General features: G+C 38.1%; 1 protein-coding gene across 1 annotated transcript in view; it reads left to right on the top strand.

The window, feature by feature from the left end:
* VPS41 (VPS41 subunit of HOPS complex) overlaps positions 1 to 27,027 on the top strand; it is a 110,710-nt gene that overhangs the window by 52,953 nt on the left and 30,730 nt on the right. Inside the window, exons 8-15 of the mRNA XM_033007122.2 lie at positions 5,621 to 5,740; positions 9,493 to 9,639; positions 10,832 to 10,898; positions 18,152 to 18,249; positions 20,609 to 20,738; positions 22,470 to 22,585; positions 24,193 to 24,249; positions 26,612 to 26,673. Coding sequence (XP_032863013.1) covers positions 5,621 to 5,740; positions 9,493 to 9,639; positions 10,832 to 10,898; positions 18,152 to 18,249; positions 20,609 to 20,738; positions 22,470 to 22,585; positions 24,193 to 24,249; positions 26,612 to 26,673 — 797 coding nt within the window. The remainder of the gene's footprint in view (positions 1 to 5,620; positions 5,741 to 9,492; positions 9,640 to 10,831; positions 10,899 to 18,151; positions 18,250 to 20,608; positions 20,739 to 22,469; positions 22,586 to 24,192; positions 24,250 to 26,611; positions 26,674 to 27,027) is intronic.

The raw sequence follows: 27,027 nt of genomic DNA, 5'->3' as shown, positions 1-27,027 counted from the left end.
CTGTGTCTGTATCCACATAATATATGTATATTTCATATATATATATATGTATATGGTTGAAATGGGTATAAAACCATATTTCTAATGGGGTCTGTATTTCCTTTGCTAGAGAAGATACACTGTAAGAACTGGTTTTCAAATGCAGATATGTCTGAATATTTTTGTCCTGTTTATCCTCCCAGAATTAGCATTTGAGCATATCGATGCCCATGCTCTCTTTTCTGTGTGTTAGAAAAGCAGAGAGAACGTAGTGTTACCTGGGGCAAATTTCTCAGTATTAAAAAAAATCTAAAATATTATTTCAGTGTTAGAATTTTGGGCTGGACCCATGGTGTCTCCTCTCTGAAACACAAAACAAGACACACTAAATTCCTTTCCACTCCAGGTGGAGCAAGGTCATATAGAGAGAAAGGAGAGCAGTTGCGAACAATGCACAAGTGGGAAGAGAAATAGTATTCTTAGGGATCTGCAGCTGCTGTTATGGGTGGTGGAATTTGTATGCTAAAGTCAAGTCTGCCTGGGAATGTTTCAGATTTTTTTTTTTTTAATTGTCTGCTTTTTAGTGTCAGCAGATGCACTTTGCTTTGTGAGTAAGTAGATGACCTTTACCTCTGAACCCTATGATATGTACTTCATAATAACTGGTTGGACTACTTTGACAAATTATTAAATTGTGAGGATGCTGTTTGCAGCACAGTCCATTTTTAGAAAGCAGATAGTCAGCTGTTTGGCATTATGTTGGGTAGAAGAGTGCCAGACAAGAAAGGCAGATTGCTTTGTAAGCTATAAAATGTCAGTCAGTAAATACTCAAAGGTCTGGTTTAAGTGAAGAAAGAATAAATACTATGGCAATTTCTGTCCATGCATTGGATAATTTACCGTAAGTAGGAAACAAACTGTAGCAGCAAGCAAGCCACAATAATACAGGTCTGCGATTTGCTTGCAGCGATGTATAATGCCCGGATGTATCCCGTATCATTGAGCAGATGAGACTTTGATATGTTGTGATGTGCTCTTTGCTTAATAAGCAGGTTATTTGCCTTACATGTCTTCTTTATTATTATTTGGAATGTGCATTTCTTCCTTACCACTCAAAAAACAAAACATTCTCTTTGTGCTGTAACAGACAAATTTGGTTTGTGTAAAGAGAGAATGGATCATAGTCCTGTGTGCGTGTAATCTATAGTTGTGTGTTTTGCAAATGTCTGTGTAGAAAACTTTTTTCATTGCCTGAGGTGACAAGCAAAGAGGATCTAAATATATGAAATGTGTGAGAGTTTCTCTCTGCCTCCAAGGCTGCAGGACTTGCTTTCCAAGGTGTTAATTCTGTAGCTCTTTGTGAATAGGCGACAGCTGGAATCTAGCAGTTGACTTATTAAAAGTACAGCCTAATAAAAGTCCTGTGGCATTTGTTTGTATTAAACATCTCAAAATTTCTGGCTTCTCTACCCACGAACTACAGCAGCAGCTCCTGTTTCATATCTCACCGTTGCCATCACTTACCTCCCAATGCTGCTGTTGTCTGCCACTGCCTCCTTGCTTGATTTCCCTTGACTGCACCTCTTGCCCTCCCCTCCATCCACACCCCAGCTCCTTAGACAACAGCATTTTGTGACAATATTTTGAAAACTCATCTTCAGTTGAAAATTTGAGGCTTACATTATTCTCTGCCTCGTTTGAGCTCATCCAGTCCATCACTGTTCCAAACAGAAGTGATAATTTTTTATTGTTGCTATATATTTTCCTAGGGATGCACGATTAAACAGTAAGTCTTCATGTGGCATGCTGTTCTGTGTTACTCTCAGATATCTGTTAATCTTGGCTGTGCCTGTAAATGTTGTTTTTATGCTGAAAATAATAAATATCTGTAGTGATCACTTCTGAAATGCTACTGCCATGGTTACGTTTTTGTGATCTTGCCTGGCTGAGGCAAGAGGTGCCAAAAATCAGAACAAATGCCACAGGTAGGCACATCTTCACACTCGGGCAAGAAAAATAGAAGGAGTTTTTTCCTAATTTTTATTTTGTGAAATAAAAACTAATTCAACAATGCTGTAACAGGGAAGGGTGGCTCTCCAGTTACAAATTGAAGTCTCAGCCTTTGTCTTCTCTAAAACTCCTCTGGATCTTTACAGAGAAGGTGCTATGTTGAAATAAAGTAATGATGCTGTGCATAATGCTTCAGCAAAAGTGTGGTTCCTTTGAAAGTTTCCACTGTGTGAGAACAGACATCTTTTATTTCAGTGTTTTGAAGGTGGTATTTGGTAGTGGGATGAAATTGAATTGTATTACTTCACCGTATTGATACTACCAAAGCCACAGTCATTAGCCTCTTTGTTCAGAGGATTGAGAATTCCTGTACATAGTTTAAAGACTGGGATTACATGCAATTAGTGTTAATGCTAATTGCATGAGAGGCTCTGTTAAATCCAAGCACTAGACTATTCTTTTTAGTGGATGCGCTCTGAAATTGAGTTTTGAGCTCTTTTCGGGGGAGGTTAATCTCCTAGTAGTGAAAGATACATAGAGATATATTCACTAATCCAAGAGAATTATATCCACCTCTTTTTAAAACCAAAAAGTGTCCTGCACTGTCCTCTTGTCTCATGCATTTCAGTGTGTCATTTTTCTGAATGATCCAGTGGACAAGCATAAGCAGTTATGAAGACTCGCAAAATAATAAGTAGTGAACTGTCAGAAGATTGCAGTGTACTATGAAGGAGTGTGGGTGGAGACCCTTGAAGTCAAAGTTTAGTTTAGTTTATTTTAACTGTATTTTCATGTAGCAGTACATGCAGGAGATGCTGGAAGTGCATTCTGAGTACTGCTGTATTGTAACAAAGGCTAGAAAGATTTACCAGAGCAAACCAAAAAGGTGAAAATACAAACTGTATTGCAGAAAATGCAAGAAAGTGATTTTTGTGGCTGCTGTTGAAATATAAGTACTGTGAATGCTGACTGCCAGAATATGGGATTTATGGGAAATAAAGCTCTAAAACATTTTTCCCCTACCAAAAAGAAAGGGAGGTGGTAGGCAGAGCCCCTCCAGAAACAGTGGATTTTTTTTTTTATGTGTCTAGCTTCTCTTGAAGTTTTAAATGGTGTTCTGGTGTGATAAACATTTCAGTGTGAAGACAGAAAGGAAGAGTAAGAAATAAATTAGTCTGCTTACTCTGAGAGATGCATTCAGTGAGTAGCAGTTCCAAAACGCATAGCAAAGTTCTGTGCTCAGTAACTCAGTTTTCAGCTGTCATTGCTACAAGAAATAATACAGAAATCACATTATGTATATCAATAAAAAGCTGATAATTGCATTGCAGATAAATTAGTGAAGCATGTTTTGAGATTATTTTTTTTTTTAAGTCACTCTGTTGAGTGTCCTTTTGCTTCAGTGTTGGACCTATTGCACTCACTGATATGAAACGGGATTCTGGGTGCTGCAGTGATTCACATGCTATTTCCATCTTTATTACATGCAATATCAGACTTGTCTTCTACTGCCTTGGTCTGAGGATTTAATTAATCACGAGCTTGGAGTTGAGCATAGACTGAAGCAGGATTTTTTTTTTTTTTTTTAATTTTCTTTCCTCGCCACAAATTCTTTCTCAAGTCATTTACTTGCTTTGCAGTTTCTTACTCAGGTAGAGTCTCATGAAAAAGCCTCATGTTCACAAACCATGAACAGTAACAGAGTAGCTGCGGCGTGTCATTACAAGCTCGCGCTGGATCATGTGTGTAATAAATAAACTCAAATCATGATTCAGTCATGAGTAGAAAAGATTCAGAGTTCAGTTGATGTAATTGACATCAGCCTATTTTAACCTTTCATATCATCCACATCAGTTTTTGCAGCCTTATCCATTAAGTCCAGATGAAAATTCTGTGTGTTTTCCTGCTGTCTTTATTGAAAGAAGCATCCAAGTGATAGTTCTTTTTCTACTGAGCCTCTCCTTAGGAGTTTGTGAACTAGGGAAGAAGTAATTTTCCAGTCTGGATCAGCACAGCCCTTCGATTTTACTGACATCCTCAGCTTCTGAGTGGAGCCTAACTAGTTTGGGTGAGGGCTGCTCCTGTGTTTCACATCCACCTACCTGCCTGGCAGTGGGAATCCCTCAGTATGGCACTGCCTTAGGAGTGTAGGGATTACCCTGCTTTCAGTGTCTTGCCTTGGTTACTAAAATAGCATGTTCTGTAAGAGCTTTATTGAGTAGTCTTTTTGTAGGTGGAAAAACCCCCAACCCTAAGCTGTCTAAAGAGTGGGCCTTCATGCGAGCTGTGTGAAGGACAGAGTCATTTTGGGTGGGGTGAAAGTGGCAAGATGTGCTTGAGTGTGAGAAGTCTGATGTCTGCCGCGCACTTCATGCAAAAAGTTTCTTCGAGACTATCCTAGATAAGGACTGCCTTAAACTTTTGGAGGAAATACTTGTCTTCTGGTGCCATCTCGTGGTTTTAGGAGAGAAAGGCAGTCTGTGTAATTGCTGTTAAAAATCCCTTATTTTGTTAAAAGATGCTATTTTAAACAGCTAGTGTCTTGTCATTTGACGTATTTATGCAGATGTGGTGCATTTATAAAAAAGCATGTACAGCTGGATCTTTGGAAATATTAACAACATAGGTACACAATTTAGGTTTTAGTATGGTAAAAGTCCTTGCTGGTAGCAGTTTTACATATCTTAATGCTCATTGTGCACCTCTGTGAGCTCAGGTTCAGGTTGTGCATGTGGGTGTACTCATGCAAAAGTTGGCAGAACTAGTACTTTAGAGTATGATCTTCACAGATATTTCAGCTTCTTACTTAGGTATCCCTCTAAACACTGCCCTTTGCATCATTCAAAGTGATTCCATGTTATAATCCTTTTAAATAACTTCCTGAAACTGTACAGGAACAGGTAAAAGAGCTGGACTGTCATGCAGACTTGTCTGCATGTAGTTGGGGGTTTTCTTTGCTGCTGCAAAACATTTCATAACAACTCCTATGCATTTAGGTTTTCTAAAATACCTTCCTTATTTGCCGAACCTGAGATTCCCAATCACACAGGTTTTACAATCAGGAGCACTTGTGGTACAGTGCGATTTGCACGTGTGGGCCTAACACACAGCATCTCTAGAGCCCTGTGGAAGGCCATGTAGTTCCACGTGGGGCCAAACAAAAGGTCACAGGGTTGTGGTTCTGTGATAATTTGCTTTGACTACCTGGTTTTCAGAGAGAAAAAGGAGAGTATCACAAGATCGGTGGATAGATGTGAGGCGGCCTGGTTCCTTTACCAGCTTTCTGAAGTGTTGTCACCAGGACTGAAGGCTTAGGTTCTCAAATGCCTTAATTTCTTTTTCCTTAAAAAGGAAATAATTGTATTTACCATTCTTTGAAGAAATTTGATGGAAGACCTGCTTATTAATATTATTATTAAAGTTACTCGAATTCTGTAGTACACAAAATTCTCAATGTATATGTCCTATATGAGAATGTTTGATTGTATCTGCTTTTTTGTTTTGTGATAGATTCATTTTTTTTGTTGCCTCTGGATTCAAGCAGAGTAAGGGATAATGAAGCAAAAAATACTTCCCATGTTTACATACAGCACTGTGTCACGGAAATATTTCTTGTTGCACTTCTTCATAGTTACTACTATATGAAAGAGGCTGGATGAATAGATGGAAGCCTTCAGTTTTACACGAAGGGGAAGGAAATATAAGAAATGTAAAATGGAGAGGACACTTAATTGCTTGGGCCAATAATATGGTAAGTATTTGTCACTTCTGTTAAATGAGCAAAAATACTGTTGTGTTACACTGATGTTTGAAAAGTTTCAATGTTAATTGCCAAAATATTCTATTGAAAAATGGTACATTTGAAGAATCCATTATAAAAGGAGTTGAAAGATAATGGTTTAGATCCCATTTCTTCGTGGACATTCCTTCTTGCATTTCCTACTAGTTAGTCAGTGTTCTCCATACAATTGCCAGTTCTGAAGAACTTAAGAAAAGTAGCTCAACATACCACTGTTGGGGATGGTCACTACTATACACTATTGTATAGCAGAATTTTGACCAGTGCAATTTATTGAAGCAAACCGTCTTAGGAAGAAATGCTAATATAACTCTTCTTTATATAAATAATAGAACATCTCTACTCCCCTGAAAAAAAACCCAAACCTGTCTGGATTTTGTAATTTGTACAGAAGTGGCATTATCATATGCACTTCTAATGTTGCAGATAATAAAAAATTATAGTAATAATTTCTCATGTTGGTTTGCCACTAGAAAAGGCTGGACTTAGTAGAAAATAGGCCCTTTTTGCTCTAAGTGTAATTCATATTTTAAAGGGAACCATTGCTTTCACGCTGAGTGTCGCATTTCACCTATCACTGTATATCTAATTGATGGGTCAAGGTCTGTGTTTTAAAGCTCCGCAGTGAGGAATATGTTTTTAAGTGTGTATCATGTCTAAATTCCAAAATCGTATTTTAAAATAATGTGGTGAAAGTACTCGTGAAACATTAGCATTTTTCCTTTTACCATTTTTCCCTCCTGAAGGGAAGCGTTTATTAAAATATTTTAAAGCCATTGTTCTTTTATTCCTTTCAAAACCAGTTTGATATGAAATTGCTAGAGGTGGACTTCTGTTTATTTGCTCCCCTTTAATAACTGCATTAGAATTGAAACTTCAATGAGTGCCTGATCGACATAACATTAGCTTTTTTGAAGGTTTTGTTCTTTTCAGAGCTATACAATTAAAATATATATTCTAGGTGAATCTGCTGGGAATGGATAGGACAGTTGAAGACAGCTATCCCTAGAGATCATATGCCACATCAGAACACAGAATACTAATAAAATGTTGAGAGCCATCTGTCAGAGACAAAAAGCCATGGTCAGGGCCTATCTTTCAATGAAAAATTAAATGACACTTGCCCTCCAAAAGATTAATATATTTGGTTATTGGCCTTTCCCTCCCCCCTTTACCTTTTTAAAAATTTTTCCATCCTCTAGCAAGGTTTTGTGTTCCTTTTTTTTTTTTTCCTCTCAAAATCAGAGAAGATCTTTTACAGCCTTGCTTCTTACTGTGTGTGTGCTACCCAGTTTTTATTTTCTTAGGCCTTTTATACTTTTTGGCTCACTGTGAGCTTGTTAGACACTGGATATTCTGAGGTTACTTAGGCAAGCTCTAATTCTGCTTGTCAGATGCTCAGGTTAACCCATGTTTGCAGCTGTGCCCTCTTCTTCCTCCATGGCCAAGAACGTAAGTTTTACAAACTGAGACACCCCAGGACCAAATCCTTAGGGGTGTTTGGCTGCCTAACATCCATTTGAACAGGTTTTGGGCTCCTTCATGACAGGAAGTTGACTCTGGAAGTCCTTTTAGTTCATGATGCAAATGGCATAACTATAGAGGGTTCTACACTATTGGTTTGAAAGGCGCTCTAAACCTAAGCTAGTCTATCCCATATGGGATTTGCTGCCTTGTAGAAAGACACAAGGTGTGATATGTGTCACTTTTATTTGAAAATTATCCTTGAAGACAAAGTGATAAGATTAATAAAAGACAACTTTATTAAAATACAGTTCAAGGAAGATTGCAAGTTTTATCAGATGAGCTTAGAAAATACAAAGCATAACCTCCCTGTTTATGTTACCCAGAAATCTGGGCTCTGGACACTGAGATGCTGTGTGCAGATTCTTTTCTGAACCCTTGATGGCTGTTAACCATGCCAATAGGAGTGTGTTCCATGCTCACAGTTCTTCAGTGACAAAGATCATGGGGAAAAAAAAACTGGCCCACCCCCATGCCACTTTGTCCTGGTTTGGGCTGAAATAGAGTTAATATTCCTTTGCGGGGATTAGATGAGTGCTGTGTTTTGGATTTAGCTTTGGGTTTGGTATGGGAAGAATGCTGATAGCACACTGATGTTTTCAGCTGCTACTGAGACTTCAAGGACTCTCCGACTCCCCATGTCCTGCCCATGCACAAGGTCACAGGGAGCAGGGAGGGAGCATGGACAGAGCACCAGACCCAAATTGGCCAATGAAATATTCCATACCATGGCACGTCATGCTCACTGTATAGAGCAGGGGTGGTCGGGAAGGAGCTCTCTGGCTTCCAGGATTGCGACTGTGGGATCTTGGTATCTCGGGGTCGCTGGCCGGGAACGGGCTGGGGATTGGTCAGCGGGTGGGGAGCAATTACGTTGTACATTGCCTGTTTATATAGTTCCTTTTTTTCCTATCATCATCACTGTTCTCATTTTATTGCCATTATTAAACTGTTCTTATCTCAGCCTGCGAGTCTCCCTTCACCCCTCTAATTCCCTCCCCCATTCCCAGGTGGGGAGGGGGAAGGGAGGGTGACCAGCTGCGGGGGTTGGTTGCAGACCAGGCTCAAACCACGACACACTTACAGCTTCTTGTGATCTAAAATAAATAAATAAACAAAGGGAAAAAGAAAAAAAAAAATCAAAACCTGACTTTAGACTACGATGACCATGTTTAGATTCTTTGTCTTACAAACGGTTGAATCTCTACAGCTGGGGACATAGAAACTCACAGTGCAGGGGAACAGAAACAGGCAGAGAAATCTTTTAAATCAGTTTTGTCACTAGAAAAATCCTAACATGGAATGGCATGCTGGACGCTGACCTTTCAAAGGTCCCTTCCATCCCCTTTTCTGTGATTATGAGAATTGTTCTTTAAGCTCAGTGAGCAGAAAAGAAATACTTACTAAAATGCTTTGTTTTATTTTCGGGTCTGGCCTGGTTTTGACTGACAGGAATTTTGCTTTTAAATCCTAAGAACAAGTCATTACTTAACATGAAATTAATCTCCATTTTGCTATTGGAAATGTTGTAGCTCACCTTGTCTGAATGGCATGGAAAAATCTGATTAATAGCAGGTTATTTTTTTTTCTCTCAAAAAACTTTAATCTTTATTTCTTTAAACTTTTTGTTCTCTTAGTTTAGGAGATTCCCTGAGGAGACAGTGAAAAATCACCGCATACAAACCCAATCATTTAAATATGCTTGCTTTTCTGTTTTAAGAGTAGAAATGCATTCCTGAAGAAGTACAGATTAGCTTCATTTATCTTAATGAGCTGCTGCTTCACATCTTTTCTTTTTCCACGGTGGAAATTTCTGCTTCTCTACAGGGGCTGTTGTGGAAGAGCTGGGATTTTTTTATTTCTCCAGTAGTAGCACCAGCCCAACAAGATGAACTTGTTCATGACTGGAGTTGCTAATCTGCCACTCATGCACTTATTATATCTTTTTATTTGGCACGTGAATAAAAAGTATCTAACTCACTCTAACCCTTTTGTTTCTTCTGTCACCTCCTGGGTTAGACAGGTTTTTGTATCAACAGCTTTTTCTGTTGGCACACTCAACCCACCCTGAAATTTATGCCATAAACTGCTACGACTGCCTTAGCGTACAAAGTAATGCGGGATGTGGTGAGTAGGAGTTTGTCATGCTGAGAAAAGTTCTCCTGTATTTAAACTTTCAGGGCGTGAAGATACTTGACATGATCTCCAAGCAAAGAATTACCAATGTGCCTCGAGACGACATAAGCCTTCGCCCAGATATGTATCCCTGCAGCCTTTGCTGGAAGGATAATTTAACGCTGATTATTGGCTGGGGAAATTCAGTAAAGGTGCAATTACCTGTCTTTGTAATAAATGCTTGCTGTTATCACAGACAAACAGAGGATTATTTCTGAAAAGCAAAGACAATCGAAAAAAATAGAATTTGGTTTGACTACAGTGTGCAGAACTCCTGCTGCCATAGAAATGTCATTGGACTGACCCTCATGAGGAGGAGGAGTGATAGACACGCAGCGGTCAGACAGATTTCTGTGTGTGAGCATGCAGGCGAATGTAATCCTCAGGGACACTTCTCTCTGTGCTTTGGAGAGATTTCCTCTTTTGAAAGCTTTTAGTGGGCTGCTGAATTCATTTCTTTTGATTAGCATTAAGGGAGAACAACTTACAATGAGGTATTTTTGGAGGCAGAGGAGGTTCTGACTGCTAAAACAGCCACATGATTTTGGTCAACTATGGGAAAAAAAAAGGAGTGGAGTGGGGGGACAGGCTGCTTGGGGTTTTGTTCTGCTTTTAGCAGGGAACTGGCATTTCAGAATTGTGTGCTGCAGACTGATTATGATTTGCTCAGACCAGCACCTGACAGGAGTTTGTCACAAGCCTGTAAGCTGTTTTCTAATAACAAACAGCTACATCCCTGCACAGTGGGAAATTAAAAGTGCTGTTTGGGAGTAGATGGAAAGGGAGGGTAAAGTGAGGTAGGTGAAGCATTAAAAGCTTTTGGAGCATTAAACTTGAGAGTTTTACAAATGAGGAGGTTTGTCCTAAGTTTGGCATCTGTCTTCCCCCTTCTATTGTGAGTGCTTCACAACACTTGAGTATTTGCATTTGCTTTATTTGTACGTACTCTCCTCCTGTTATTGGTAGTTGCAATAGCATATTCTTACTGAAATTGTAAGGTAATGACACACACAAAATTGTGAGAAGATACCGAAACTAAACTCACATATATGTTACTGTCTGGAAATCATAGTGGGCAGATGTTTTCAGATTTTTCTCATGTGGTCTATATTCCTTCTCCTCTCCCATCATATATACATAAGGCTGTGTACTACAGCTACGACTTTCCTGTCTGGTTTTCTTCTTCAGTGATGCATGGTCACTGTTTTATAGCCCGTGTTCTTCAAAATACAGAAATGCATGTCCAAGTATGCAGCAATAAGAAAAGGATTTTCTAGGAAATGCTAGTATCATTTTAGGAATTACACTTTGTTCATCATAATGATCCAAGTCTCTGTTTCCTAGATTTGCTCAGTAAAAGAACGACATGCCAGTGAAATGCGTGACCTTCCAAACCGCTATGTGGAAATAGGTATGGTTGTACAAATGTGCTCTTTTTCAAAATTATATAAGCTTTAAAGGTCTGTTTTCACATTCTAGCCTGAAAAAGCTGTTACAGTTCAGAGGCAACATGTAGTCATAACATAAATGCCTCCTCATTTTCAGTTGATGAGGTTGTCATAATGTCCTCCTGCATAGGTTTTGTTAGTGTTTTTTTTTTTATTCATAGCATCTTAAATTCTGTGATCATCTATATTGGGACAATTTTTTAAAGGAGAGGTTTAGCCTCAGATCTTTTATATAGTCTTCTGTACCTGTAAGTAGCTTTTAGAAAATAATTAAATGGGGTTGTTTACATAGCGACAAGTGAACAGAGACAACTTCTACTTCAGCTGTAATGTGTCTACATGGAGGGAACTTTTTCATCTTACAATTTTTAGCTTAAAATCTTCTCTGTATTCTTGAAGACTGGCATTTTATCTCACTTAACCTGTTAACGACATGCTTGAGATTTTTCTTTCTGGTTTCAGGTGAAAGCACTGAAACAGCTCTGACAAATACTGTCAGCAGCACTCACTGGAACGTGAGGATTAGATTGGGAGGGAAAAGAGAGACATTATTTGTTCAAGTCTCAATATAAATTACAGTAGCTTTTGATGTAGCCACATAGAAGGTCTTCTTGAGAGGTTTGTATCATGCCATAGCGTCTATTTCAATTTTATTTCAACTTTACTTTTCAAAGGCATAGCTGGAAGGTCTGATACTATTAATGGGAAGACCAGCAACCAGTATAGTCTTTTGCAAGACCATTAATATCGTAAGTGGATGCATAAACTGATACTTTCATAATGTAAAGAAAGAATTTATACAGGGCAAGAATATCCTTCAGTGGCAGGGTAGCTGAATGTCCTTCAGATATTTTGACTCATAACATCTTGACAACATTCTTATCAAAAATGAAACCCATAGCACACTTTTGTCACGTTTAGTGTTGTGGGATTTTTTTCCCCCCTGCTTTTACAATTTTGCACCTGGAATGAAAACCAGGAGTGGAGTAGTTGTTTCTCTGCTCATCAGGGTAATATATATGAAGTCTGTGATAATACAGTGTTTTCTCATGTCTCAACAGGTTCAGATTTACATTCTTTTAGAGTCATTCTGAGGGCCTCAAAGTTCCACAACAGTATCATAATAAACTGTGATGGCATTAGTAGTTTATAAATGTTTCTTTGGTGGTTTGTAGCCCAGTGCACACGGAAACAAAGCATTTCCTGCCATGCAAGTCAGGCGCATAGGATCCTTTGTAATAAGGTCCTCCTCATCTTCTGATTCTGTCTTGACACATAGCTATACTTAGTCTGAGGCAGGAAATTAATACAGTGTCTACCATGATGCTAAACCAGGCAGCCCATAATATGTGAAAGTAACACCACTGAAGTGTTCTAGCTGTTTTATTTTAAAGAAGATAATGCTGTGATTGCTCGTAAGAGCAATTAGATGAATTATACAGGCCTCATGCACTAAGATCTACATGGCATGGCTAATTTTATTTACATCTTTCAGTATATTAATGGTGCTTTTCTTCAGTAATCTCCATTGTCTCTGGTTATAGGTTACAGTTCATTGCCTCTGGGGTCTTCACTCGGTGTCAAAGATAAACTCCAGTGAAATGTTTCTATTTAGGTTTAAATGTATGTTAGCTGAGCAGATCCTATCAGTTTAGCTCTGTCAGCTACTGCTGTGAAGTAGTGTATTGATTAGAAAGTATTGGTATTGAATTACAGGCTTAACATGGACTAAATGCTGTTGTGATCCTTCTTAAAGAGTGCTTGACCTCTGTGCTCGCTCCTGATGCGTGTACAAAAGCTGTAACACTGGACAACTTCTGGTCTGAACAGGAAACCCTTCCTCAACTGAAGCCCCTGAGAAGGCTGGTTGCTAAAGAACTAATTAGCACTTTGCAGTTAATATGATGCCTTTGCAAAGTGAAACAGGGCATCTGATCTTCAATGGCCTTGTCAGGTAGCTCAGGATTTTATATACTTTTATGGAGAAGTACTTTATCTCTGCCTCCGTTACTCAGGTGGTTAATGATAGTGGAAAATTAGAGAGATTAACACTGTACCTATTCAATTTGTTTTAGCCCAAACTGTACCTGAAGAACCTCATCTTAATTCCAGGTACCAACCAGCCAACAGTGCCTCTTGAGCACTTGTTTCCCCTCTGCATTCCCTCAAATTGCCCACAAAGTAGAATTCTGGTTTAAAAATCACATATTCTGTGGGTTTGCTTGCAAGAACACATCTGTATGTTTTGTGAGAGAATAGCTGTATAACTGCATGGCAAGTTACCACCAAGCACTGCGACCGCATATTTCTATCTGAAAATAAATATTTCTTTTTTGTTTTGTAAAGTGAGATACTGGCATCTACCATACCAGCATTTTTCTCTTTATACAGATGGAACTTAAAGCTTTCTTAATGAATGTGATGAGCAGGAAATTAACTGTGACTAATTGTCATCAACTTTATGTGCTGATTTATGTAAACGTTCCATTGTAGCAAGTCTGATACACTCTGAGAAGTGAACTGCCAAAAAAAAAAAAAAAAAAAGAAAAGAAAAAAACCCCAACCCCTTTATATAGCTGATTCTACTTAGCCTTTTGCTCATCCTGTTTTGCCAGAAGCCAAACCCATAATTTATAAATTTCTTGATAAAATTAGTCAAGACTGTCAAACTCCTGAATGTTTTCCCTGGTGGTTAACAAAGTTTTCTCAGTTCAATGTGTAATAGAAAAAAAGTTTTTCAGAAAATCAACTTTGAAGCTTTGAAACTTAAGCTCCTGACTTTCCAATTGTCATCAGAGATTCCATGGGATTTCCTTAAAGGTTGTGTGTGACTGTAGCTAGAGAGTTGGACAGGCAATTGCCATATTTCTAAAGATGATTTTTATTGCTGTGTGAGATGAAATAGGGATGATGTCAGCGCCATCGTAGTACTTCTATTACACACAACCTGACTGCAGGTAAAACAGCAAATTGTAACACTGCTTACAGTACATAAAACATTTTTCTAATTTAATTGGAAGAGAAGACATCACCAGGTGGATGATTACTGGCATGATGAGGTAGTGGGCTTTTTTCCTGATGTCTCTGATTAGTGTGATAGGATAATTGAGAGAATTTGTTTTGTTTTAGTAGCAAAATTCTTGCTCATTTCCGTTCTGTGCTTGTAGAAAGTAGTAAGGCAACAGCTATAAGTGACAGAGGCTTTACAGAGTTTTGATTTGAAGCCGAGGTGGTATTTTTTGTTCGGTGATCATATTCAATTAACAGTATCATTTTCATTGTCCTGCTTTGCTTTAATGAAAATACTCATCATCTTTTCTGTATGACATTCAAAGTTATATATAGAATGATTGATTAATGGTTGCTAAATTTTCTCTAAAGCTTTTCTGAAACTTCAACATTCGAACAAAAATAACTTTGAATAACTTTGAATATGAATTTCCAACTGGCTTGATTATAAATAAATAGTGGAGGGTGTCAATTCCAAGTTTGGAAGCATCAGTTTTTGCTTGTATAGGACCCACCACCGATTTTAGTCTTACCCTACTGCTCTTCCTGCTGAAATTCAAGGAAAAAGTCCATTAGAATGTCATCACAGTATGTATGTGATTAGGTAAATAGTTGCTTGATTTCACATGTTGTGGTACAGATGGAAAATTTGCAGGGAGTTCTAAGGACATTGAAGCCCAAATAAAGGACCTTCATGTTGGTTACTTCAGTGCTCCTCCCCAGAAGTTTACAGTTCGAGTTGCAGCTGACATTTCTTTAATTGGGCACATCCTAAGATTTCTGCTCAGGCTCTAGTCAGAGGTAGATCTGCCCTGGAAATCTGAATATATGACAGGTCTTGTGAAGTCTTATGGGAGATAGAAACCATTAGTAAGGAAATACTTAAATGCTGGGGCAGGTGTTCATAGATGAAGATTTTCATAGAAAAATATGAATGTTAAAAACCATTAGATTTGTATTTCCTTCAAGGATTATGTTGGATAGCACACCTAAAAGTAAGAATATTCTTTATTTCAATAAAAATATACCGTGAATATATATTTATGCTTTGTGATTTGTTTCTATCCATCTAAAGACAGTTTAAGCGATACTTATATGGGACCTTTTCTGGTCCTCTAGCTGGAACTGAATGCACTTACTGTGGAAAAAGAAAGAAAAGTCTTTTTATATTTTATATGAAATGCAATTGCATACACCTGATCATAGCTAATCAAAACATGGTTTTTTGTATTCTATTTTGCATAAATAACCTAGCTCAGTAAAAACACTGGTGGTGGAGATAGCATCTTGAAAACACTTAAAAGTATGCTGTACTGTGGTCTACAGCAATGACTGCAAATTTTGCAGATATCCCTGAGGTGGGTGGTTGAAAGGTAATTTGGGAATGTGTAGTGGCATCACCCCAGTAGCTAACAGTGCAGCAGAGTTCTAGGTAAGCTGGGCCAGTTCATGGTGCTTTTTGGCTCTGCTGCTGTTGATATAGGAGTGGGCTATCTAAAACTTAGCTTGTGTGATGGCTTTTCAAATTCTTTCCTATATCATTTGGAATTTAAAAAAAAAAAAATTCCTTCTTTTTCTCCACATATTAAGTTTCATGTTAGTTCTCCGCATGCTAGGTTAGCTTCCTGCTTACTTTCCCAGAAGACAGTGTTTAAATCTTGGACCCGCTGAAATCAATAGCAAAAACCTCTGCCTGTAACCAGAATTTCATTCTATAAATCTGCAGTGGAAAAGCAGGGGCTGCTTTTTGAGATTTGGTTAAATGAAATAGACTTTTAGTTTCAGTCCACTGCATGTGTGTGTATCTGTAAATTCCAGAGAAAGCTGTTTAATAGCATTTGGGTAAATAATGTAGCATATATTGTTGTATTCCTGTAGTGTGGTGTATTTCATACATGTCGTTCAATGAACAACACAAAAAGATTTACAGGTTTCTTCTTTTTGCTTCCTGGTAATTTGTTTGACAGCTGTACATAGATGCTGAACATAGAGTAGATTGACTGTCAGCATATCTTCCATCTTCTCTTGTGACAGGCATAAGCACGTATGACACATGGCCATACCTCAGTCATTCCCATTTACTTCAATACTACATTTGTTTTAATTGTTTTGGATCCTTTTTCAAATTAACAGCATTTCTGTAGTGCCTCTATGTTGGATTTTTTTTTTCCGCCCTTGATCACAACGAAGTGTCCAGAGAGTAAGTCAAATTAACCTATTAGTGTTCTGTGCAGCTATAACTTCTATAATTTTTTTCAGTAAGACTTTTTTGATTAGCTGCATCAAAGGTTTTTATCAGGTCAAGAAGCACTGTCTATGCCAGCTATTCTTTGTTCAAGGCTGTAGCAGCAGAGCTAGAGCATTGTGTTTCAACAAGGCCTCTTGAGGAGGATGAGCTTGAGAGAAAGCTGAAAGTGAAACCAAGGAAACTAAACTCTGTTTAAAAACAAAACTTGAAGTGATGGTTTTTATTTTATTTATTTTTGTCTCACTGAACAGTACTACTGCTTGATCCTAAATACACCATTATGTGGATGTTACAAACGTTTTCACTGGCAAGGGAGCTAAAGTTCCAGTGAAAGTCAAAGAAACACACACAGTTTTTTAAAGTCATCCCCATAATCTTTATAAATGTACCATTCACCATGCTGTTTTCCTCTCCAAATTCAAACCACAGTATTTTTTTATGCCTTTGAGAGCCTTCTCTTGCTACTTTTTAAAGCTGAAATTAAAGTTTCTTTGCTTGTTCTTGCAGCCAGCATTATAGATTTGGCTTTGTTATTTCTTTTCCATGTTTTCTCTCCTGTCTTCCATAGTCTTTTAAAATGCCAAATACTAAATTGTAAACTGGGAATAAGATATATTATGTAGATGTTTCTGACATGGCTTGTTTAAAATCATCACTCAGAGCAACACGTGACACGGTCGAAGTAATCTCATCAGTCTTGCAGGCTAGAACAAAATAATTATGTACAGGATTACAAATGTGAACCTATTCTCTCCTAGAATAGATTGAGTGCTCTACCCTTGTGCCGTGCTTTGGTCCCCCAGTGATGTCAAAGTGTCAGCAGTCATTAAGAGAAAACCAGTATTTGCTTATTCATTGAGAGACAAGTGTCAAATCTGTACTTTACTTAACAGTATTTTTTCTCCTTTAGCAGGAGGATGATTATTTCTCCTGTTCCTTCTTATTACCTTAGCTAAAGAAAACTAGCATTATTTTTAATATCATTATGCTGCATTTTCTGTTTGCTTTGCTAAAATACTTAATAACTATTTCAGTAAGCAGTAGATATTAGTAATGTAGCATGCATAGCAGTAAGCAAGGAAACGTTTTTTTTTTCCTACTTGTGCTTAGATTTTCCTAAAACAATGTTTTAGGAGAAAATGATGCATCTGATATTTTTGTAAATGCTTATAGATATAAGTTTTTATAAGGTAAGCACTTGGATTCCTGTTCTGAGCCCCAGGAGAGAGGAGCCCACAAAAAGGGCTGCACTGTAAATCCAGCAGAATAAAACTAAATAGCTATTTCTGTGGCAGAGGTCTGCTTTAATGAGCCTTTCTGTAAATACAGTTCTGCTGTCTTTCTCGAAACAGTCATCGTGTAAAAGTCTCAATTTCAAGACCGATTTTAGGAAATCACATTTTTGATTTTATGAACAAGAAAAGAGATTATTTAATTGTATGCTTTCTTTGTAATGAGGGTATCTGTAAATCTTCCTGTGATGTTTAAAGTGATGATTAATAAATAATGATCTTTGTGTTTTCATATATCATACCAATAGATGTAGCAGGTGTGATTCGTTTATGGCCACATGAATTTGCCACAAATATGCAAACCAATTAAGTTATTCTATTTATTGCCTATTTTACTGGGTTTGTTTTTCATTTTGCTTCCCTTTTTGCAATGTGATTACTGAAAATCAGGCTGACCATTCGTTTCAAATGTTTAATCTCTAGCATGTCCTGGAGCACAAACATTTTTTCTTGCAAGCTTTAATGGAATTAAATCTGTTAAATATAATTTTTCATCTTGCTGATACAACTGGGAAGTCTGTAGGTTTGTTATATGTATTGAGTCTTCATTTCTCTGAAGTGCTACTGCATGCTGTTGATTGCCACTGGAAATCCGTTGTGTGTTTTTCTTAGAGTAGTTCATACACATTCATTTATTTAACAATCTGTTGTCTTTCCTGTGTTTCAGTTTTCCAGTTTGACACCGAATTCTATATCAGTGGACTTGCGCCTCTCTGTGACCAGCTTGTTATACTTTCCTATGTTAAGGAGATTTCCGAAAAAACGGTAATTGTTTTTATGTTAAGAGTTTCTTCACGGCACTGAACTGCCCTGTGAGTTGGGCCTTAAACTAGTCACACAGATCTGATTATCTGTGAAAAAAATTGTAGTCTGCTGGTAGTGAACAGTGTTTGAAACTTCTCTGACATCTAAAATAAAGTCAGTGGAGGTGATGTTGAAGACTAATGCATTTACCTTTCAGAAGTCCTATCTGGGTTCCTTTATTTCTTGCAGAAGGCAGAGAAGGTCTCTAGAAAGTCCTTCTCTTTCCTTTTTCCTTCCTTTCCCCCCCTTTCTCCTTTTTTCTCCTTTTCTCTTTTTTCTTTCTGCTATTTCTGCATCCGAAGAAACGAAAAATCTTTGTGTAGCCATCAGAGGGGCTTGCTGGTACTGAGAGTAGTGGAGTTGATCAGCTCAAGCAATAGAGTCACTGTGGCGGGGCGGGATGCATGATTGCGCACGAGTGGCATCATTGTCTCCCTTGCTTCCAAGACCTTTAGTTGTGTACACCCAGATACGTGCGTAGATAAGTAGGAATTAGAATTCATGTCAGCTGTTTTCACTGCGCGCGGGCGAGTGCCGTGTCTGTCTCCAGCATTTACTTCATATTGCAAATAAAAGGCGAGGCAGTGGAGGAAATCCTTGAAGTTGCGGTGTGAGAATGGCAGATGCTCTTGATCATCTCTTTGATAGTATGTCTGCATTAGACAACCATCACCATAGTAACCTTAAGCAACTGGGTGCACAAGTTGCTAGGCAATGAAATGCTATAGGTTCAAACAAACGCTCGAGCCTGCTGAAATCAATAGGGTTAGCTTCTAGCTCTGCTGCAGGATGTCAGATTATTATTTCTTTATTTATATTAAGGAGAAAAATAATGTTACAGCAGTGTTTCCCAAGAGAGCCAGTACAGTAGTCATCTAGTGCAGGAGAGTCGATGAAAGGAAAGGAGGCAAACAAATGGGATAAGGAAGGGGGAGGAAAAGGTGGGTTGAAATGCTAGGGAGCAAGGAAATTGGGAAGCTGCTGTTAATGAAGAAGTTGCATGGGAAAGGAGCTAGTGTAAAGGAGGTAGTGACTGGTAAAGGTTAAAGTCATTCTAACTGCTTCAGGAAAGAAAGATGGAAAGATAATTTCAGGTGATATAATGGTAATAGAACACAGGAAAGAGATTTTTTTTTTCATGTGTTTGCTTTTCATTAGCCTTTTAAACAAACTTCGAATGTTGGACTTTGATAACTTCTCAGTCCTCTGGGTAACTCTAGCAAAGAAACAAAAGTACTGTCCTCCCTGACACCATGTCCGTGCCCTGGTGTGGTGGGAAACCCTCTGTTAGTGCCTTGGCTCCGTGAGCCCGAGCTGCCTGCGCTTGCTGCAGAAGCGCTGCTTGCTGCAAATGTTGTTGGGTTGTGAGGAACACTGTTCTTCCTACGCTTGATTTCACAGCTTTCAAATGACGGCTTCCTGCGTGTTACAAATTGGATCAGAATTGAACTCATGGCTTGCTTCCTGCCCCCACCCCAGAACAGTTAAATTGAAATAAACCCCAAGTGGAGCTGCTGCCAAACGGCACATGGGTAGGCTAGGGCTGTGTAAACCCACTTTGTATGTTGTCTTGCTCTTTCATTCTGTATTTTGTTGTAATTTACAGCCAGAAGTAGAAAATGGGGGTTGTCTTGGACCTTGACTTAATTAAAAATACAGCTAGTTGAAGACAGTGGTTTCCTTGAAGACGAAAATCCATCATGTCATTTTACCATAACCACCTACATTACACTTGAAAGTTCATGTTACTCGAAGATCATCAGCACATCAAGGGTTTTAGATTATTCTCAGATTGATTCTTTCCCTACTGCCGCTAGACACTTAAAAGTAAAAACTTAAACACCAGCTAAAAAAGAAAGTTCATCACAGTACCAGAATATAATTGCTTCACAGATCTCTGTCCTTCAGGGCCTGAACCCAGCTGAGAATGCGTCTTAAATTGTCCGTTGTTGAATGCAATGGTTGATGATCACCTGTGTGTGATAGCCCTGAAAACTTCTGTGACCGAGAGCAGAAAAACAGTGAGCAAACTCAGGGTAAGGGTTAGACCTCTGTCTTGTCTAAACCTCCTTCTCTGCACTGATCTGTTCAAGGGAGGCAAGCCAAGAGTAGTTTCTTTGTGTCTCAGATGCGATTACAGCTACTCTGTGGAGCGCGACTTTGCGACTTGGGTGGTTTGCAGTGAGTACCCAGCGCACAGTACTGGACCTTTGGGAGTGTTTGCAGCTCTTCAATTTCACCCTTGCTTGTAGATGACCATCCCTTGGCATTGTTAAGGTAAATCATGTAGGATGCAACTAAGATGTTGATGTTTTTCTAGGAAGTGGAGTGTTGTGCAAGGCCTAGACTGGATATTGTACAACCCCTACCTGAGTCCTGTGAAGAGATCTCTTCTGATGCACTAACAGTACGGGGATTTCAGGAAAATGAATGTAGAGATTATCATTTAGGTAGGTGTTCTTAATATTGTTTTATTTTGTTTTCATAACTTAATTTAAAAAGACTTGATTTGGGAGGACTCAGCCTCCTTTTTAATTTTTATGACATCTCCTTGAATAACTATCTATAACTGTTTATGACACGGAAGTGTTAAGTGGAAATCCACAAGAACCAGTCACATGAAAGAAGACAGACATGCATTTTTAAACATCATGATTTGTAATGCCATCTGTTAACTCAGACACACTGGGGAAGCCAGAAATACAGATTTCGTGTAATGTCCAGTATTGGGGAAGGCAGTATCTTTGGAGATATATTCAGCATGTGACCCACAGGAGCTCTTGTGTCTCCTTGGACACCAAGGGCTTCAGGAATAGCAAAATGAGTAGTACAGTGTCTGGAAAAGCTGCTTTAGAGACAAAGATGGAATAAATGTCATTTCAACAGTGAGATGCACCTGAATTGACTTAAAAGGGACACACTGGTATTTAGCTTCCTGGTACTGACAAAGCTGTTTGTATATAGCAGACTCTACAGTGGCAAAATGTGATGAACAGAAACTGGAGTTGGGCAAGTTCAGCCTAGAAGATACGTTTAATTATGTAACAGGCAGGGAGATTAAGCCCTGGCACAACATATACCAGCGTGTTTTAAATAAGATGGGATGGTTTGCTGGTGTATGTGTTGTAGTTCAGAAAGATGAATGGCAAAGCTGATGCAGAATTCCTTGGTGAAGCTTATATAGCCTGTGTTATACAGAAGCATTCCTTCTGGCTTTTAAAATCCATGAATCTGATTTTTAAGCATCTTCTCTGGCAGCACGCTTCAAATCATAGGCTTGGCAGGCCTCTTTGTGTACATCAATGCCCTTAAGCCACTAGAAATACAGCACATCTCCTCCTGATGTCCAAAACATCTCTGCTGCTATCAGTAGCATTGGGATTTCTTTATACCTGTCCCTAAGCAGAACATTCGTGTCCACGGTTGTACTTTTATGCTTAATGAATGTTCTAGTTAATCTAACAAGTCTAAATTTTTTGTCTGGCTTTAAAACAAGCATTATTTTGTGAATTGCTTATCAGCCTAGGAGGGTATTTGTATGCGTGTATAGATATAGATAAAGAATGGGGGATGGTTTTCTTTCCTGTACCTACAAAATATTGATGATATTTCTTCATGGATTCTGTGGAAATAATAACTATTCTGAACAGTCATCTTCTGCGTTTGATTTTACCTTTAAGTACGTTTTTACTTTGAGCTTACTCAAAAATAAAGGCTTATGGTATAAGCAACTGCATTATACATATAGCCTTAACTTATAGCATTGCAAATGCATTGCTGTAATGATGTGCTGTGTCCCCAGGGGTTATGGCATCTATCATTTATGCTTTTGATGGCCTTGACCTTGATGGGGAGGATAAGTTTATTGCAGGCTATGTAGTGTAATAGTCCTCTAAAAGTATAATAATGTGTTCTAAACCATCATAAAGTTTACACATAGTGTATGAATCAGAATTTGCAATAAGCTATAGTGATTTTTTTTTTTTAAGATATTTTGCCATTTAAACCAGTTTTAATTTATTGGAGAATACAGCTTCCCAAACAAGCATGTTCTACAGGAGTAGCCTTGCGATCTTCCTTGCATCTCCTCTTTTTAAATTCCCCTCAAGGGTGTAATAAAAAGCAGGGCTTTACTTAAGGAAAATATAATAACAATAATAAAACTGTGTATGCATTTACAGAGTATTCGGAGGGTGAATCACTTTTTTACATCATCAGCCCAAGAGATGTGGTTGTGGCTAAAGAGCGGGACCAAGATGACCACATTGACTGGCTTCTTGAAAAGAAGAAATACGAAGTAATTTTAACAACAGTCTTTCCTTCAGGCTATTCTGATTTGGAAATTGGAGTGGGATGATGAACTTTGCTAGGTCATTTGGATTGGATAGTTCCTGTTCCTACAGTCATTGACTAAATGCTTGCAAAGCGTAGCAGTTGAGTGTACATCTCTCCAACTCTCTGGAGAGCTAGTCTTCCTACTGAAACAACTCATCTGAATTGCACCCAAGTGAGGGAGCTGGATTAGATGCTGTGAATACTGCTCTCAGCATCAGATATGAAGTGTATTAGCTGTCACTGAAAATTATTAAAGCTGGTTTTTGGCTTTACAGTGGCATAACAGTTAACTAATGAGCTACATGGGTATTTTTCTAGATCTATTCCAACCAAAGAGAGAAGGAAAATGGAGTTGATGGGCAATATTAGATTTCTCCAATTCTCTATTGTTTCCACTATAAAATGAAAAGGTTATGTTAAGGTACTGTGCATTGCTTTGCATTACTTACCTTCAGAGTTGAAGCTTTTAAAAGTAAAATAATATGGGCTCGAACTGTAGGTATCGGTGCTGAAAGTAGTGTTGCTCACAAAAAAGCAAAGCCAATATTAAAAAACAAGGGTATACAGCTCCCTTGGAAAAAAGCAACTCAGTATTTGGATGTGTAAATAAATAGTGGTGTGTTTAAGCATGTATATCTAAATGCCTTAAAATAATAATAAATTCTTACAGACAATATCAACATGCACCCAATCTTCTGGATTCTGATGTCCTGCGGTGAATGACTTAGAACACTTGTTATGGTGCATAACAAAGTAACTTGCAAATCCTTATTTGCATATTATTTGTTGGACCTCCATTATAAAAAAAAAAAACAAAAAACAACAAACATGGGAAAGCCATTCAGCACATACTCCTTTTGTTAATGCAATCATGATATTCCTCATGCAGATTTGTTTAAATCCTTGAGGATGCTTCTGCATGTGAATAGCAAACTCATATGATGAGCACAGGTTTGCAGTTTATGTAAATCACAGTATTTGGTCCCTGAAGATTCCAGTAATTTGCAAGTGACAGCTGTGTATGTGCCTTTGCGAAAGCCATTCAAGGTAGTAGATAGCTTGGATGTTATGATGTATGTTAAAGGCTTCAATTTGTTTGCAAAAGCGCTAGCTTTGTTTCTGTACGTTTGAAAGAAGTAGAAGAATGGCAAATGACACTTAAATTTAAATCAGTCTGACTGAAGAAGACTTTTGGGCTGGGGAAGTGAAAGGCAGTCTTCCCCCACCCCCTTTCCTGATGATTTACTTTCATAGGTTTTCATAGTGAAGGGTTCTCATTTGAAAATGATCCAATGTGATTGCATTGTCTGTTTCGTTGTAATCTTGCAATTTGATCCTAATATAGTAATGTGGAGTGAACCCAGATGGAAACAAAAGTAGTTTTCTCTTTGGTTGACTGCTTTTGTTTGAGTATGAATTCAAAGCTGTTCATCCAACCATGGCATTAAAAATTCTAGTGCTTCAAACACTCTGCTCTGAAAAATAGTTGATTTATGCAGTTCTAGAGCTTTCTGTATTGAAAGTTTGTGTATTTGGCTAGTATCTCTGTTTTCTACTTTTTGAATATAGGAAGCTTTGATGGCAGCTGAGATTAGTCAGAAAACCATAAAAAAGCACAAGATTTTGGTAAGTCTCAAAACTTCTATTCAAGACAAAATATCTGATTTCTTTTAGAATGCTGTGAGATGGTACAAATACATTCCCTGTTCTGTATTGCACCAGACAATAGCTGTTAGGCATACTCCAACTAGCTTTCGATTTCTTGGTTTCAGCTGCAGAACAGGAATGTTACTATGTGAAACACAAAAGTATCTGGAATATATGAATGTGCTATTGACATTAAAAAGAAGAGAATTCCATTTCTCTGATTGCTGATAGGGTTTGTGTTTGCTTTTATATTTGTATTAAATTTGCTGCTATTTCAAGTTACACACAATATTGCAATATTAGAGATTGGGGGGGGAGTGACACATTTCTCTTTAACTTTTACTTTGTACATGTGACAGGGTTTTGGCAGGAGTTTAAAAGGTGCAATTGGAAGACCTTTAAATGCTATTGAAATTCAGCTGCAGTTTCACATCTAATTCTCTCATGTTGCTTTGCAATTCTTATTGTTTTATATAGTTAAGCTCCTTTTCTTCTGCATTTTTTCCCATGTTTATAGTCCCTTCACAGAGCAACAAAGGGTATCAATGTTTAAGACAAAAGGGGGTGGCAGGGAAATGTAAGTCGCAAAAGCATCCCTAATTTTAGCTGTTTTTTGTTTAAATTGACCTCAGCATGAATATGTTAGTATTTCATTAATACTGCTTTTTTTTAAAATGGAAGTTGGTATTTAAGTACAAAGTGTTAGAAGATGTGTTTAATTTTTAACCAGATTACAGCTATAATGTACACACTGTATATCAGTATGTCTTAAAAATTCTTTTCTTCTTTTGTCGTCCAGAAGTTGAGTTGAGACCTAATGGCATGCCATAACCCATCACAGAGTTTGTATGATTTAGTTGCTCTGTGACCCTTGCAAAAGATGTAAAGAATTCTTAAGGAGGTCCTACCAATCCACTGGGGGGGTGAAGGGGGGAAAGCTTTTCTTTCAGCTTGCAGAAATTTGCTCCTCTAGGATGAAATTCACTGTGGGTCTATACAAGCAGAGTTGTTGAGTGTTTGGTCTCTAATGCAAAACCTACAGAATGTGTTGAGGGAAAAAATGTTGACATCAAGCCCTAAGTGAAGGATTAGTGGTAGAGGGGTTTAAAACAACTCACGCTCTCACTGCCCAGCAGCGATCAGATCAATGACACCACACTCACCACCTGACAAGTCTGGTGGTCTTGGGGATTTTTGAGGCTGCATTAATGATCGTTGCCCCCCTGCACCTCTTGAGCAGAATTCAAGGGTCCTAAACAGCCACAGAACTACAGCTCCTTTCCTTATACTGTCTTCTCTGCTCACTGGGGAGCTGGCCCACAGGAGAAAGAGGCTGCCAGAAATCTTCATTCTTGAGGATGGTGAAGTTGAAAATGCGAAGGTGGTTCCTATAATGGAATGAAATCCTAAAAATCTGATGTATGTGCATGATTTTTTTTTTTTTTTTTTAAATTCTGTAGTAGATTGACCAACTGAAGTTGCTGGATACCTCTGTTCATATTCTGCTCCGCTCAGCACTGTAACTGATATTGATCAAAAAAATTATATTGTACCTCAGAAGACCAAATGTTTATTTTTACAGGAAACAAGGACTTCTTTTTCATTGTTCAGCTGTACAGGGCGCTTTGCTTTGCCTTTTTTTTTTTTTTTTTTTTTTTTTTTTTTTTTTTTTTTAAATAAAGTTATGTGATTCTTAATTTATGCAGTGGGTACACTGGACTGTGTTGACCTTGACACCCATATTAAGATTACAGCAGAAGGCATGGCTGGTTTGCCAAAATTTTAATATATTAAACTCCTACCAGAAAAATTTTACAGCAGACCTGTGTGATAAACTCTCGAGGAGGGGAATTTAGTGTGCAATAATATGTAATAATCTCGCTAAATTCTAGGTAATTCCTTTACTTTATGGAGCAGCACTAGGATTTATATTCTCAACTAATGTTTTTCCCCCCTGCAAACTTTGTTGACAAAGAAAGTGTCTCTTACAGTAGCCAGTGGTTTTCTTTTTGAGATAACTAATGCAAGCACTGGCTGATCAGCTGTGTGTTTTGAGCAATCCTTAATATGTAGAGGTGGCACAGTCTTCTCAGTGTCAGGGAGGTTAAAAGAATTATTTAAAAGAGCATTTTAATTTGAACCCATGAGTGGTGTCTGCAAGTATTTTGTGTTGTCTCTTCTGCGGGCCCTACATCAAAAGGAGAAAGGACATCACGGTGTCCATTTAGGGTCTGGTGCTTGACTTAACAGCAGTGCATACAGCTGGAATGGTAGTTATTGTGGCAGTCAGGTGTTGACTTCCACATTTTTATATCTAATTCTTTATTTTTATTCCCTTTAGGACATCGGTTTAGCCTATATAAATCACCTAGTGGAGAAAGGAGAGTATGACCTGGCTGCTCGGTAACTTACTATTAAAGATTTTCTTTGCTGGCTAAAGTGTGTCTGTGTGAGGGAAAAAGCAGAAGCAAATAATCGGTTCTGAAGTATTTTGTGATGTTGATTTTCTATTGTTCTGGAGCTCGTGAAGTTTCAAAACATACAGATATATTACTGTGCCCTATATTTTCTTGCCTCTAGTGACCCGAAAGTTAACTGTAAACTTTCTAAAGTTTAACTAAAATTGAGACATAAATATTTTTGAAAGTCAGCCTTGATTTTTTCAAAGTCAGACAAGATCTTCAAAATGGAGGGTTTTTTTGGATGTTGATAATCTAAATTTATTACTGTGTCATTGCACCTAAGACCATCAGAAAA

Source organism: Tyto alba, unplaced genomic scaffold (genome assembly GCF_018691265.1).
Source record: "Tyto alba isolate M040663 unplaced genomic scaffold, T.alba_DEE_v4.0 Super-Scaffold_46, whole genome shotgun sequence".
NCBI classification, from domain to species: domain Eukaryota; kingdom Metazoa; phylum Chordata; class Aves; order Strigiformes; family Tytonidae; genus Tyto; species Tyto alba.
The sequence above is the reverse complement of the archived record's forward strand: the minus strand, read 5'-3'. Positions and strand labels throughout refer to the sequence as shown.